The sequence below is a fragment of the Salvelinus alpinus genome, chromosome 6 (genome assembly GCF_045679555.1).
Source record: "Salvelinus alpinus chromosome 6, SLU_Salpinus.1, whole genome shotgun sequence".
NCBI lineage: Eukaryota > Metazoa > Chordata > Actinopteri > Salmoniformes > Salmonidae > Salvelinus > Salvelinus alpinus.
Window position 1 is genome coordinate 10,307,637 of NC_092091.1, and position 14,599 is coordinate 10,322,235.

General features: G+C 49.7%; 1 protein-coding gene across 3 annotated transcripts in view; it reads left to right on the forward strand.

Annotated features, from left to right (window-relative positions):
- LOC139578102 (zinc finger protein 609-like) overlaps positions 1-14,599 on the forward strand; it is a 190,466-nt gene that overhangs the window by 97,472 nt on the left and 78,395 nt on the right. The window contains exon 1 of one of the 3 annotated variants that reach the window (XM_071405311.1): positions 4,529-5,429. The exons of the other annotated variants lie outside the window; for them this stretch is intronic. Coding sequence (XP_071261412.1) covers positions 5,295-5,429 — 135 coding nt within the window. The 5' untranslated portion in view covers positions 4,529-5,294. Of the gene's footprint in view, positions 1-4,528; positions 5,430-14,599 lie in introns of those variants that run through there. 3 annotated transcript variants of the gene reach the window in all.

Here is a 14,599-nt window from a genome sequence, read left to right on the forward strand (position 1 = left end):
CTAAAGACCTGGAGGTCAGTCACCACACAGCCCAGTACATGGTCCTAAAGACCTGGAGGTCAGTCACCACACAGCCCAGTACATGGTGCTAAAGACCTGGAGGTCAGTCACCACACAGCCCAGTACATGGTCCTAAAGACCTGGAGGTCAGTCACCACACAGCCCAGTACATGGTCCTAAAGACCTGGAGGTCGGTCACCACACAGCCCAGTACATGGTCCTAAAGACCTGGAGGTCAGTCACCACACAGCCCAGTACATGGTCCTAAAGACCTGGAGGTCAGTCACCACACAGCCCAGTACATGATGCCAAAGTTGAGGTAGCCGTTTGACACGGCCTCCTGAAATGGAACTCTATTCTCGGTGTGAGAGGAGCGATGGTGTGAAAAGCACAGCAGGGTTTTAAAACAGCCAGCACTGGAGCATTCCGTGACCCCCGCTGAACTCCGGGCTCCAGCAAAGCAGGAGACATTAAAGGAGCTGTCTGGACAAAACCAAAAGGAAAGGTCAGTGACTGCCCTCTCAGCCCCTGTGCTCACTCACTGGCACCTAACTTCTCCTTTAAAAAGAACATAGGGACTGAGGGAGAAATGAAGAGAGGGAGGGGTGAAAAGAGAGAGCGAGAGAGAGAGCAGGTTCTCATTTCCTTTTGTCTCTGTGCCCTGCAAATTGATCCTTTGGCTCAAAGTGAAATAGCTTAACTGCAGTATAAACAGACTGCCGCTGTTGCTCATAAGGACTAGCATTAGAGGAAATTGGCTGGTATTGGTAGCCCTGACAGAGAGAGAGAGAAGGCATGGGAAGAAGAGCAGTGTTTTAAAGCCCACGCACTCACTGCAGCCGGCGCGCCTGCACAACCAATACCAGAGGACATCAGCTCCAGAGCCGGCGGCCATTTCTCACAGAGCAGTCGCTGATTACTCTGGTGTGTGTGTGTGTGTGTTTGAGCCTTCTGAGCAAGTTATCCAGGAAGCGCCAGAGAAATTGGGATGAGACAGCACCAGGGAGCGTGCGACTTTCAAAGCCCGGCGTGCTGGGAACACGGGCCCCGACCGGATTCATTAATCAAAAACAGGACGTGGGGGGTGCAGACTGTTGAGCACGGAGCTTTTTGAGGTTCTTGGGTTACTCTGAGTACCACGATGGAGGGGGCCCCAGTGTGTGCTTCTACGGTCAATTTTATGCAAGTTGACCCGACCGATCTTGTCACACCATGTGAAGGCTACTTCTGTCCTACGGGTCTTGGTTGTTGTCGCGATCCTAAATGGTACAGAACAGCTTTCTCCAACGCCAAATAAACAGGCAAAGGATGTGATCTGTGGTGCCTTAGAACACCACCTGGGTATATTGTAGTGTAAGCTTAGTTTAGTCTACTGTATGTCTTTTGGGATGTTCAGCGTAATGTACACCTACGCTGTAATGTTAAAGGTAACCTGAAGACAACTGTTCTGAAGTATTTCCACTACAGTGAAAGGTCTATCAGACCTACTGGGTCTGTATTGCTAAGGGACCAGTGGAACACACCTCCCTTTCCCCGCTGTTTATTTCTATCTGAGCGTTAGCAGAGGAAGTGCTTGAACTAACGGGGTTGCCACCTCTACACTCTAACCACTAGGCTACCTGCCACCTCTACACTCTAGAGGTGGCAGGTAGCCTAGTGGTTAGAGTGTAGAGATGGCAGGTAGCCTAGTGGTTAGAGTGTAGAGGTGGCAGGTAGAGGTTGGCAGGTAGCCTAGTGGTTAGAGTGTAGAGGTTGGCAGGTAGCCTAGTGGTTAGAGTGTAGAGGTGGCAGGTAGCCTAGTGGTTAGAGTGTAGAGGTGGCAGGTAGCCTAGTGGTTAGAGTGTAGAGGTGGCAGGTAGCCTAGTGGTTAGAGTGTAGAGGTGGCAGGTAGCCTAGTGGTTAGAGTGTAGAGGTGGCAGGTAGCCTAGTGGTTAGAGTGTAGAGATGGCAGGTAGCCTAGTGGTTAGAGTGTAGAGGTGGCAGGTAGCCTAGTGGTTAGAGTGTAGAGGTGGCAGGTAGCCTAGTGGTTAGAGTGTAGAGGCGGCAGTGAGCCTAGTGGTTAGAGTGTAGAGGCGGCAGGTAGCCTAGTGGTTAGAGTGTAGAGGCGGCAGGTAGCCTAGTGGTTAGAGTGTAGAGGCGGCAGGTAGCCTAGTGGTTAGAGTGTAGAGGCGGCAGGTAGCCTAGTGGTTAGAGTGTAGAGGCGGCAGGTAGCCTAGTGGTTAGAGTGTAGAGGCGGCAGGTAGCCTAGTGGTTAGAGTGTAGAGGCGGCAGGTAGCCTAGTGGTTAGAGTGTAGAGGCGGCAGGTAGCCTAGTGGTTAGAGCGTAGAGGTGGCAGGGAGCCTAGTGGTTAGAGCGTAGAGGTGGCAGGGAGCCTAGTGGTTAGAGCGTAGAGGTGGCAGGTAGCCTAGTGGTTAGAGCGTAGAGGTGGCAGGTAGCCTAGTGGTTAGAGCGTAGAGGTGGCAGGGAGCCTAGTGGTTAGAGCGTAGAGGTGGCAGGGAGCCTAGTGGTTAGAGCGTAGAGGTGGCAGGGAGCCTAGTGGTTAGAGTGTAGAGATGGCAGGTAGCCTAGTGGTTAGAGTGTAGAGGTGGCAGGTAGAGGTTGGCAGGTAGCCTAGTGGTTAGAGTGTAGAGGTGGCAGGTAGCCTAGTGGTTAGAGTGTAGAGCTGGCAGGTAGCCTAGTGGTTAGAGCGTAGAGGTGGCAGGGAGCCTAGTGGTTAGAGCGTAGAGGTGGCAGGGAGCCTAGTGGTTAGAGCGTAGAGGTGGCAGGGAGCCTAGTGGTTAGAGCGTAGAGGTGGCAGGGAGCCTAGTGGTTAGAGCGTAGAGGTGGCAGGGAGCCTAGTGGTTAGAGCGTAGAGGTGGCAGGTAGCCTAGTGGTTAGAGCGTAGAGGTGGCAGGTAGCCTAGTGGTTAGAGCGTAGAGGTGGCAGGTAGCCTAGTGGTTAGAGCGTAGAGGTGGCAGGTAGCCTAGTGGTTAGAGCGTAGAGGTGGCAGGTAGCCTAGTGGTTAGAGTGTAGAGGTGGCAGGTAGCCTAGTGGTTAGAGCGTTGGGCCAGTAACCAGAAGGTTGTTGGATCGAATCCCAGAGCTGACAAGGTACAAATCTGTCGTTCTGCCCCTGAACAAGGCAGGCGTCCACTGTTCCCCGGGCGCTGAAGACGTGGATGTCGATTTAAGGCAGCCCCCCCCCGCACCTCTCTGATTCAGAGGTTGGGTTAAATGTGGAAGACACATTTCAGTTGAATACATTCAGTTGGACAACTGACTAGGTATCCCCTTTCCTTTCCAAAGTGTGGAAAGAAGACTGCCAGAGGAGAAGGAAGGAAGAGTTCAGAATTCCTCTCCTTCTCTCGCTCCATCCCCCCCTTCTCCTTCTATCCCCCCTTCTCGTCCTCTCCTTCTCTCGCTCCATCCCCCCTTCTCGTCCTCTCCTTCTCTCGCTCCATCCCCCCTTCTCGTCCTCTCCTTCTCTCGCTCCATCCCCCCTTCTCGTCCTCTCCTTCTCTCGCTCCATCCCCCCTTCTCGTCCTCTCCTTCTCTCGCTCCATCCCCCCTTCTCGTCATCTCCTTCTCTCGCTCCATCCCCCCTTCTCGTCCTCTCCTTCTCTCGCTCCATCCCCCCTTCTCGTCATCTCCTTCTCTCGCTTCATCCCCCCTTCTCGTCCTCTCCTTCTCTCGCTCCATCCCCCCTCTCGTTGAGGAGCCCCATATGTGTAAGGACACCCCAGCTTCCTCTGTCTGCTTACTGTATCTCTGTTACGTCTAGTGTTTTAATCAGGCAGTTACTGTAGGTCTCCTCTCTCTCACCCTCCGTTCCTCCCTCCCTTCTCCCCTGTTCTCTCCTGTCTATCACTCAGTGGGGTGAAAGCGAGGGAGAGAGAGTTTGTCCTTTTAAGCCTGACAGACAGCAGGGATTTGCATAGTGATTCTGCGTAGTCTGCTTGCCGTCTCCATGACAGCAGCAGCAGCACAGGGGAGAAAGGCTGGTTGTTTCAATGTCCGCTCTGGCAGTTGTCTGCTTCAGACCTTATTCTCGTCAGTGCCGGCTCATCCCAACAACTCATATTAGTAGTTGGGAGGGGCAGCTGAACTAAAGCATCCAGACTGTTGGTTCAATCCACCCTTGGCTGTTGGGAACCAGTGTTCCCATTTCCCCCCTCTGAGACGTGCTGTAGAGCTCGTTGCGTGGTTAATGTTGAGTGACATCCCCCTGCTGATAGCCGGGCCGTCTCCGTGGATACAGCAGGTCACTAGTGGTGATCTGGGGAGCGGCGGCTCTGACTGCCTGGTATGGAACTGACAGACACACAGAGATGAGATGGGCCACCGTGGCCCTGTGCCACAGCCTCTGTCTGACCCTGGCCCTGTCACTGCGTGGACGAGAGGCTCCCCTTACAGCCACGGGGGCTCTCAGTACCTTGGGTAAATGGAGACACTGTAGATAACTGATTAGACAGGAGTGGCAGCGTTATGCGTTCCCCAGTCGCCATCCTCGTCACTGAGTATATGAGGAGGCAGGTAATGATGTGGCGGACATTTTGTGCCGTAACGACTTCGTAGTGGCTGTTTTGGAATGCGTAGAGTGGTTCATTCGTGGTAAGACTGCTAACAGCGAAGTATAACCGAAGCCACGTGATGTGGCTCGTCACATTGGATAATCCTCAGATGATCCTCAGCTCATATGACACCTCCTTTTGTGTTTCTTCGGGAAGCTAATTAGTTAAATTGATTTAACGGCACGGTCCAGTCTTGAAGTCCTTAAGTGTTTTTTTAAGTACTAGACTACCAGTCCATATACATTCCTGACCGTGCACTTTTGGCTTGCCACGTTTCCAAGATGGTCACCGCCTGGTTACCCTTTCAGAAAATAGATTTCAGTTTTAAGAAGGCGATAAGCGGTGTGGATGGTGTGTAAGAGTTTTGGGTATGTGTTGGAGAATTAGAGGAGGCTCTGTCGGCAGCCTGCCTCCCTGCCTGGCTGCTTTCTTCAAGGAGGGCAACAGCCCCTCCCTACGGGCTAGCTGCAGAACAGGAAGTGCAAGCGAAGATGGAACCGATGCGGTCTATAAATAGCCCGGTGGTGGTGACGTGTTCTCTCCTGGGAGGTGGCACAGGCAAGAGCGGCAGCACGTTTGCTTGATTCGAATATGCAGTTAAAACTTAAAACAGCTTTCGTCCTGTCTCCAGGGCCACAGGGGCCCTCCTCTGTCCTCCTCTTCCACCCCTGGGAGAGAGCAGTTACAAGAGGCTGGGGAGAGTTCAGTGCTGCTCAGGGCTCACCTTGAGGAAGGAGCCTTTTTATGGCTTTGGACTCAGTGTGCGGGGAAAGGGACTTGTTGGAGGAGAGCCGCCTGTCTACTGTGTGTAGTGGCTTCTCGCTGTACATGAGAAGAGCCGTATCAGCCAGCCAGCACCCTTCGGTGACCCTCCTAAAGGTAGATACAGTACACGAGGGAGTGTTTGGGGACTTTGTGCTCTGCAGAACTGAAAGGTTATCCTTTCAGAAGACAGATAAGTGTGGGTTAGTTCTTCTATCCTTGTGTGGGACCTAAAATCCCCCAAAGTCCCCACTAGGGTTAAGGTTAGGGTTACGTTAGGGGTTAGGGTTACGTTAGGGGTTAGTGTTACGTTAGGGGTTAGGGTTAAGGTTAGGGTTACGTTAAGGTTAGGGTTACGTTAGGGGTTAGGGTTATGTTAGGGGTTAAGGTTACGTTAGGGGTTAGGGTTAAGGTTAGGGGTTAGGGTTAAGGTTAGGGGTTAGGGTTAGGGTTATGTTAGGGGTTAAGGTTAGGGGTTAGGGTTACGTTAGGGGTTAGGGTTATGTTAGGGGTTAGGGTTATGTTAGGGGTTAGGGTTGAGGTTAGGGTTACGTTAAGGTTAGGGTTACATTAGGGGTTAGGGTTACGTTAGGGGTTAGTGGTGGGGGTTAGGGTTACGTTAGGGGTTAGGGTTACGTTAGGGGTTAGTGGTGGGGGTAAGAGTTACGTTAGGGAGGGGGAGGGAGAGGGAGAGGAAATGCAGTGCTAGCTAGGGAGATATAAGGTCTTACAGCCTGGCAACAACTGTACTAGAGCATGATGGGTAGGCAGCTCTCCACAGCCCTCTGGGCCCTTCTCGTTCCCTACCCCTCACTCACCATTGTTACTCCCACAATAAAAAGTACAATGTAATGTGTAATATTTAGACCTTGGCTGTGATGTTTGGTCATCATATCTGTATGAAACACCTCTGGCCCAGTCCAGCATTGTGTAAACTCTAAACAACACCCAGCAGGGCTTGCTAGCTGGGGCATTGTTTACAGTGTTTACTGTTCTCCCCTGGAGGTGGTGTTTACAGTGTTTACAGGTCTCCCCTGGAGGAGGTGTTTACAGTGTTTACTGTTCTCCCCTGGAGGTGTTGTTTCCAGTGTTTACAGGTCTCCCCTGGAGGAGGTGTTTACAGTGTTTACTGTTCTCCCCTGGAGGTGTTGTTTACAGTGTTTACTGGTCTCCCCTGGTGTAGGTGTTGTTTACAGTGTTTACAGGTCTCTCCTGGCGGAGGTGTTGTTTACAGTGTTTACTGTTCTCCCCTGGAGGAGGTGTTTACAGTGTTTACTGTTCTCCCCTGGAGGTGTTGTTTACAGTGTTTACTGGTCTCCCCTGGAGGTGTTGTTTACAGTGTTTACAGGTCTCTTCTGGCGAAGGTGTTGTTTACAGTGTTTACTGTTCTCTCCTGGAGGAGGTGTTTAGTGTTTACTGTTCTCCCCTGGCGGAGGTGTTGTTTACAATGTTTACTGTTCTCCCCTGGCGGAGGTGTTGTTTACAGTGTTTACTGTTCCTCCCTGGTGGAGGTATTTAGTGTTTACTGTTCTCTCCTGGCGGAGGTGTTGTTTACAGTGTTTACAGTTCTCCCCTGGCGGAGGTGTTGTTTACAGTGTTTACAGTTCTCCCCTGGCGGAGGTGTTGTTTAGTGGTCTCCCCTGGAGGAGGTGTTGTTTACAGTGTTTACTGGTCTCCCCTGGCGGAGCTGTTGTTTACAGTGTTTACTGTTCTCTCCTGGAGGAGGTGTTGTTTACAGTGTTTACTGGTCTCCCCTGGCGGAGGTGTTGTTTACAGTGTTTACTGTTCTCTCCTGGAGGAGGTGTTGTTTACAGTGTTTACTGGTCTCTCCTGGAGGAGGTGTTGTTTAGTGTTTACTGTTCTCCCCTGGCGGAGGTGTTGTTTACAGTGTTTACAGGTCTCCCCTGGCAGAGGTGTTGTTTACAGTGTTTACAGGTCTCCCCTGGCGGAGGTGTTGTTTACAGTGTTTACAGGTCTCCCCTGGCAGAGGTGTTGTTTACAGTGTTTACTGGTCTCCCCTGGCGGAGGTGTTGTTTACAGTGTTTACTGTTCTCCCCTGGAGGTTTTGTTTACAGTGTTTACAGGTCTCTCCTGGTGGAGGTGTTGTTTACAGTGTTTACTGTTCTCCCCAGGAGGTGTTGTTTACAGTGTTTACATGTCTCCCCTGGCGGAGGTGTTGTTTACAGTGTTTACTGTTCTCCCCTGGCGGAGGTGTTGTTTACTGTTCTCCCCTGGCGGAGGTGTTGTTTACAGTGTTTACTGTTCTCCCCTGGAGGTGTTGTTTACAGTGTTTACAGGTCTCCCCTGGAGGAGGTGTTGTTTACAGTGTTTACAGGTCTCCCCTGGAGGAGGTGTTGTTTACAGTGTTTACAGGTCTCCCCTGGAGGAGGTGTTGTTTACAGTGTTTACTGTTCTCCCCTGGAGGTGTTGTTTACAGTGTTTACAGGTCTCCCCTGGAGGAGGTGTTGTTTACAGTGTTTACAGGTCTCCCCTGGAGGAGGTGTTGTTTACAGTGTTTACTGTTCTCCCCTGGAGGTGTTGTTTACAGTGTTTACTGTTCTCCCCTGGAGGAGGTGTTGTTTACAGTGTTTACTGTTCTCCCCTGGCGGAGGTGTTGTTTACAGTGTTTACTGTTCTCCCCTGGCGGAGGTGTTGTTTACTGTTCTCCCCTGGCGGAGGTGTTGTTTACAGTGTTTACAGGTCTCCCCTGGCGGAGGTGTTGTTTACAGTGTTTACAGTTCTCCCCTGGCGGAGGTGTTGTTTACTGTTCTCCCCTGGCGGAGGTGTTGTTTACAGTGTTTACAGGTCTCCCCTGGCGGAGGTGTTGTTTACTGTTCTCCCCTGGAGGAGGTGTTGTTTACAGTGTTTACTGTTTTCCCCTGGCGGAGGTGTTGTTTACAGTGTTTACAGGTCTCCCCTGGCGGAGGTGTTGTTTACTGTTCTCCCCTGGCGGAGGTGTTGTTTACAGTGTTTACAGGTCTCCCCTGGCGGAGGTGTTGTTTACTGTTCTCCCCTGGCGGAGGTGTTGTTTACAGTGTTTACTGGTCTCTCCTGGCGGAGGTGTTGTTTACAGTGTTTAGAGCTCAGCAGTCTGTCTCGGGCTTAGAGCTCAGCAGTCTGTCTCGGGCTTAGGGCTCAGCAGTCTGTCTCGGGCTTAGGGCTCAGCAGTCTGTCTCGGGCTTAGAGCTCAGCAGTCTGTCTCGGGCTTAGAGCTCAGCAGTCTGTCTCGGGCTTAGAGCTCAGCAGTCTGTCTCGGGCTTAGAGCTCAGCAGTCTGTCTCGGGCTTAGGGCTCAGCAGTCTGTCTCGGGCTTAGGGCTCAGCAGTCTGTCTCGGGCTTAGAGCTCAGCAGTCTGTCTCAGGGGCTGCAGAGATAAAGGCATGACTAAGCAGTGGGGAGACAAGAGATGTACAGGCTCTGCACTGCTTATCTGGATCTCTGTGCAGGCCCGGTCATCCCTTTGACTGAGCTCTCCAGTGGGTGACCTTGACAAGAGTGTGGATTATTATTGTAATACATACCGCTCTGGTGGAATGGCCAGAGGGAGGGGAGGAGAAGGTGGGAAGAAGAGAGAGAGAGAGGGAAGGAGAGTGATGGGAGGGCGCAAGGGGGATTTCCGGTATTTTCCACAGCACAGATGGGACTTTGTTGGAGCATGTAGTGAGAAGACGGGTCAGGTGAGAGCAGCAACTTGATCTCTCAGTTGGGTGTCACCGGAACTGTTTACTACAACTTCACCACGGCCACAGCGGCAGCCATGTTGTTTTCCTCAGTCTACTCGTCTGCCGTTTGGATTTGTTCAAGGGGAGCCTGGGAGTTGTGTTTTTAGGATGGGGCTTGACTGAGGCACTGTGTGTGTGCCTGACATTCCTCTGGCTTAACTCCCCGGCAACAGAGCTAACACCCTTTTTATTCGTTTGTTTTTTTAACATCAAGAATCTCCAAACCTTCTCAAAATGTAAGTGTTGTGTTGTTTTTGCTACTCTAGGAAAAAGGATTTTGTACAGTACAGAGGTTGGATTTACAGACGTGTGAAAGTACATCCTCTACGAGGGTGTGTGTGTAGAAAATAAGCTCAGACTTTCCTATGTGGAAGACTTGACCAGTTCTGGTTGGTTGCTGGGGGAGGGGGGTGGGGCTTCGTATTTTGGTCTCCTCCCATTACCTCCTGAAACACAATAGTAGGCGGAGTCCCCAAGCCAGCCAACCCCCATCAGAAGAGTTGAGGATGGGGAGGGGCAGAGCAGATGAGCCAAGCGAGGGGAGAAGGGTATCAGCTAGGCTTGAGAGCAGAGAATAGAGTTAAACACCTGCTGGTCAGCCAGTCCACACAGGAAGCTCCCCTGCTGCAGTCAACCGTGTCCCTGTCCTTTAATACACTGAGCTGACACTTACTCTCTCAGATAGCAGCACACTCTCGATCGGCTGTCCTTCAGAGGAAGGAGACGGGCAAGTGGGAGGAAGAAGGGGTGTACATTTTTTTTTAAAATGTTCATTCAGAATATGTAGTCAGAGTCAGTGTACACAAAGCCATGATTACACTTCCGTGTGGACAGAATAGACGCTAAGCCTTCCGTCAAACTCTTGTGCAGTTATCAGGCGATCTAAGGTCTTTTTCAGCTTGCTCTGCTACCTTCTGGTTTCATGCACGCTCCTGCCCCTGAATACTGATTAGCCGGGAGGCTTTTTTCTCTCTCTCTCGTTTTCTCGCTCTCCGCGAAACACTGTCTTGATTGTTATGCCATCTGTAGAAAAGCTTTTCCTCCCTGCTGTCTCTGGTGTAAAGGTCATATTACACCCAGCAGTCCTGGCTGTGTTGTCAGGGAACACAAATACTTTTTAGTGGGTTAACTCCCTCTCTCGCTCTCGCTCTCGCTCTCTCTCGCTCTCTCTCTGTCTGTCTGTCTCTCTCTCTCTCCTCTCTCTCTCTCTCTCTCTCTCCTCTCTCTCTCTCCTCTCTCTCCTCTCTCTCGCTCTCTCCTCTCTCTCGCTCTCTCCTCTCTCTCTCTCTCTCTCTCTCTCCTCTCTCGCTCTCTCTCTCTCTCTCCTCTCTCTCTGTCTGTCTGTCTCTCTCTCTCTCTCTCTCTCTCTCTCTCTCTCTCTCTCTCTCCTCGCTCTCTCCTCTCTCTCTCCTCTCTCTCGCTCTCTCTCTCCTCTCTCTCCTCTCTCTCTCTCTCCTCTCTCGCTCTCTCCTCTCTCTCTCCTCTCTCTCCTCTCTCTCTCTCCCTCTCTCTCCTTTCTCTCTCTCTCTCTCCTCTCTCTCCTCTCTCCTCTCGCTCTCCGATTGTCCTTTTTCATGCATGAGCTGAACAGAGTCATTGAAGGTGGAGCTGGCAGCGATCATCAAGGCTGAAACTAGGGCAAGCAGAGGGAAATGTAACCTGAACTTCATGCTGAACCAAAGAGCACAGCCTCCCAGTGAGTAGAGGAGAACTATATTTTGTAGTCTCGGCGGACTAGCTCGTGACTGCCCTGCTGCACACACAACACAGCGCCTTTTCCACTGTGTTTTTAAACGGGCAGAATGTAGGCGTTTACAGTGTCTCATGAAAACCGGGTCCTGCAACACAGCTGTTTAACCCAGGCCTGAGAGCGTTAAATTGAGGCTTTGCTTCCATTTCCTGTTTTTATTTTTATTTATTTGTTCCGCCTACCTCAACTGCTTGGGAAACACATTGGTAAAAGCACACTCATAATCGGGCAACCTGCGCCGTGCTCCGCTGCCTGAGCTTTGAACTCTGAACAGAGCCCGTTGTTGTCTGAGGTCTGTTCGCGGAGTGTGCCAGTAGGCTGTGGCCATTCATGATGCCTCAACCCACAGAGACGAGGCTAGAGACGCCTGACCACAGAGAGACAACCGAGAGTAGCTGAAATCGACGACATAGAGATGCAGGTAGCTTGATACGGTTTAGTGTAATAGAACAAATGATAGCTGTCGTAATGACTCCCTAGCCGCAGTGACAAGAACAGTTTAATTGAATCCAGGCAAGCATTGTCTCACTAACAATCTGCTGCTTCAGACTGTTCTGTTGAACTAGTAGTTGGCAGTGTGACCTATAATTGACAGTCGTTTTTTTTTTTCAGCCACTGGTTATAGCTCAACATTTGAACAATGCTCTCTCTTTCTCTCACCTCTGTTGTTGTCATGTGCCTCCTACTCAGTCAAGGCCTCTGCTGATTTGTTGATACCAGGCTATTGGCTGCTTTCAGAATGCAGGTGGCATTGCCACTCTTCACTTCCTCTCTCACACTCACTCACACACCAACAATTGAATTGTCATCGCCACTGACAGAAGATACAGGCATCTCTTCTGTTAAGCTTCTTCTGTGGCAGCAGGACCAAGTGAATAGCCTCTTAGTAAGGTAAGGCCTAGTGAATAGCCTCTTAGTAAGGTAAGGCCTAGTGAATAGCCTCTTAGTAAGGTAAGGCCTAGTGAATAGCCTCTTAGTAAGGTAAGGCCTAGTGAATAGCCTCTTAAGGGAAGGCCTAGTGAATAGCCTCTTAGTAAGGTAAGGCCTAGTGAATAGCCTCTTAAGGTAAGGCCTAGTGAATAGCCTCTTAAGGTAAGGCCTAGTGAATAGCCTCTTAAGGTAAGGCCTAGTGAATAGCCTCTTAAGGTAAGGCCTAGTGAATAGCCTCTTAAGGTAAGGCCTAGTGAATAGCCTCTTAAGGTAAGGCCTAGTGAATAGACTCTTAGTAAGGTGAGGCCTTGTCAACTTGCCACCGAAAAGGCTATTGTCTTTTAATTAAAATCTGATTTTGTTTATCATAGGACCATAGCCAATGTCAAATTAGCCTCTTTATTGAAATATGTTCATTTTGTCTGACTTAGTTTCCCTTTCACAAGGGCTGTTTGATTGAAAAGGCTGAGGACTTTGATTGCGTTTCGTTGAGTTGGCTACAGTAGCCTAACAGTTTTCGTTGAGTTGGCTACAGTAGCCTAACAGTTTTCGTTGAGTTGGCTACAGTAGCCTAACAGTTTTCGTTGAGTTGGCTACAGTAGCCTAACAGTTTTCGTTGAGTTGGCTACAGTAGCCTAACAGTTCTATTTTTGTTTCACTTCCTCATTGATGTTGGTAGGATGTGAGAGAACTTGGCGGAGAGTCTCTTTCCTCTTAGCAACAGGTGAATAGCTGTCTGAGGCTGTTGCTGAGGGCTGGGGTCCTCTGAGCTGTCTGAGGCTGTTGCTGAGGGCTGGGGTCCTCTGAGCTGTCTGCCTCAATATGCCTCTCCCTTGGGGGGGGGGGGGCTGTTTGGTAAACCCCTCTCTCCTCACTTACAATAAAATGGGTCACTGAAGAATACCACTGTTCTTTCTGGTGATAGCTTAGTCATTGAACACACAACTTGGTCCAGTTGTACTTATGCATAGTAGAAAAAATGATTTTGTTAATGTTAGAGGCTCTACTTGATAGCAAGGTATTCAGAATCTGACTTCTATTGTGTTACCGGTACCATTTTGGACTCCCGAGTGGTGCAACGGGCTGAAGCACTGGATCTCAGTGGTAGAGGCATTACTACAGACCCTGGTTCGATTCCAGGCTGTATCACAACCGGCCGTGATTGGGAGTCTAATAGGGCGGCGCACAATTGGCCCAGCGTTACTAGGGTTTGGCCGGGGGTAGGCCGTCATTGTAAATAACAATGTGTTCTTAAACTGACTTGCCTTAGTTAAATAAAGGTTACATTAAAAATAAAATTGTAATTTGTTTATGTCCAACTCTTGTCTCTGAGTTGAGTCAATAATGGTTAAAAGGGTCAATCAGCAGTTGCTACATGTATTTTTGGTGATTTTAAATAAATGATATGTAGGACTATTCATTTTGATTGTTGAAGAATAGAACTTATAAATGCCCTCTTGCGCTAAGTTCAACTGTCGTATCCCGTCAGAACCCAAAATATAAGCTTGTTTGTTGTTGTTTCTAGTACTGATTGACACTTTTAAGGGGGTGTGTGTTGAAGTGGATGTTGGTGCCATAGAATTAGGACTTAGAATACTATAATATAGATTTGTAATTGAATAGGATTTCTATGGTTGACTCTGTCAGTGTAGGAGATGGTGTGATTGAATTAGCCGGGGGCGTAGCTTATGCTGTTGACAAGCAGGATGCTCTGCGTGTGAACTGTTGAACAAAGGTTTCTTTGGTGGCCTGGGCTGCACAAACCTGTCAGCCATTTCCGCCCGCAACTCTCACCTGTTACTTTCTGTGGTGTGTCTGCTTTTCCCACACTCGCACACTAAACACCAACCAATCATTACCTCACACAAGGCCTAGCCAATACAAACCTTATATGGGATTTTAAAGAAGTGGTTGTCAGACAAATGGGTCTCCAGATCTTTTGTGGGATAATGTTAACTAGGTTTCTGTTAAACCGTGTCTTTTTAAACGTGACAGTCTCTCTCTGTCTGCGGCCCCCGCTGTGGGGTGGCAGGTAGCCTGGTGGTTAGAGCGTTGGACTAGTAACCGAAAGGTTGCAAGATCGAATCCCCGAGCTGACAAGGTAAAAATCTGTCGTTCTGCCCCTGAACAAGGCAGTTAACCCACTGTTCCCCGATAGGCCTTCATTGAAAATAAGAATTTGTTCTTAACTGACTTGCCTAGTTAAATAAAGATTAAATAAAAATAAGTCACTTTCATCAGTTAGAACATTGTACCTAGGAAAACATGTCAGTTTGTTTACAGTTAACTCCAAGTGGAAGGACAGAAAAACGGTCTAAGGCCTGTTGTGTATAATTGTGGGATGCATGTTTGAAGAGGCTGCATACTTTTAGCTGGCAAGCATCGTCTTCTTTTAAATATGTTTTTGTGTCCTCTGGAATAAACTGCCTCCTCTGTGAATCTAGGTTACAAGGAGGGGAGGGCTCCGTGTAGCCAAGCTTGGTTTAGTCAGCGGCGCTATTAATGTGGTGTTGTCTTTCTGTTGTTTTCTATCGCTCTCTATCTTCTCTCTCACACTCAATCTCTCGCTCGCTCTCTCACTCTCCTGTCTCTCTCTTTTCAGTTTGAGACTTGTTCTTGTGCTTAGAGTTGCTTGGAGACAAGAACCCCCCCCCACCCCATCTTTCTCATGGTAGCGTTTAATCATTTTCCACTTTTGTCGCTGAGGTTTTTAGTCCAGAAAACGCAGTTTGTCATTTAAAAGTCCACACTTGGTCACAGGAAACTGGCAGTTTTTTTTTTCCTGTGTCGTTTGGTTTTGAAAGTGCTTTTAGGCTTGTTCCGTGTGAGAGGGGAGGTGGGAAGCCTTGGAACACCGGTTGAGAGCAGCGGTGTCGTGCCCCCTTC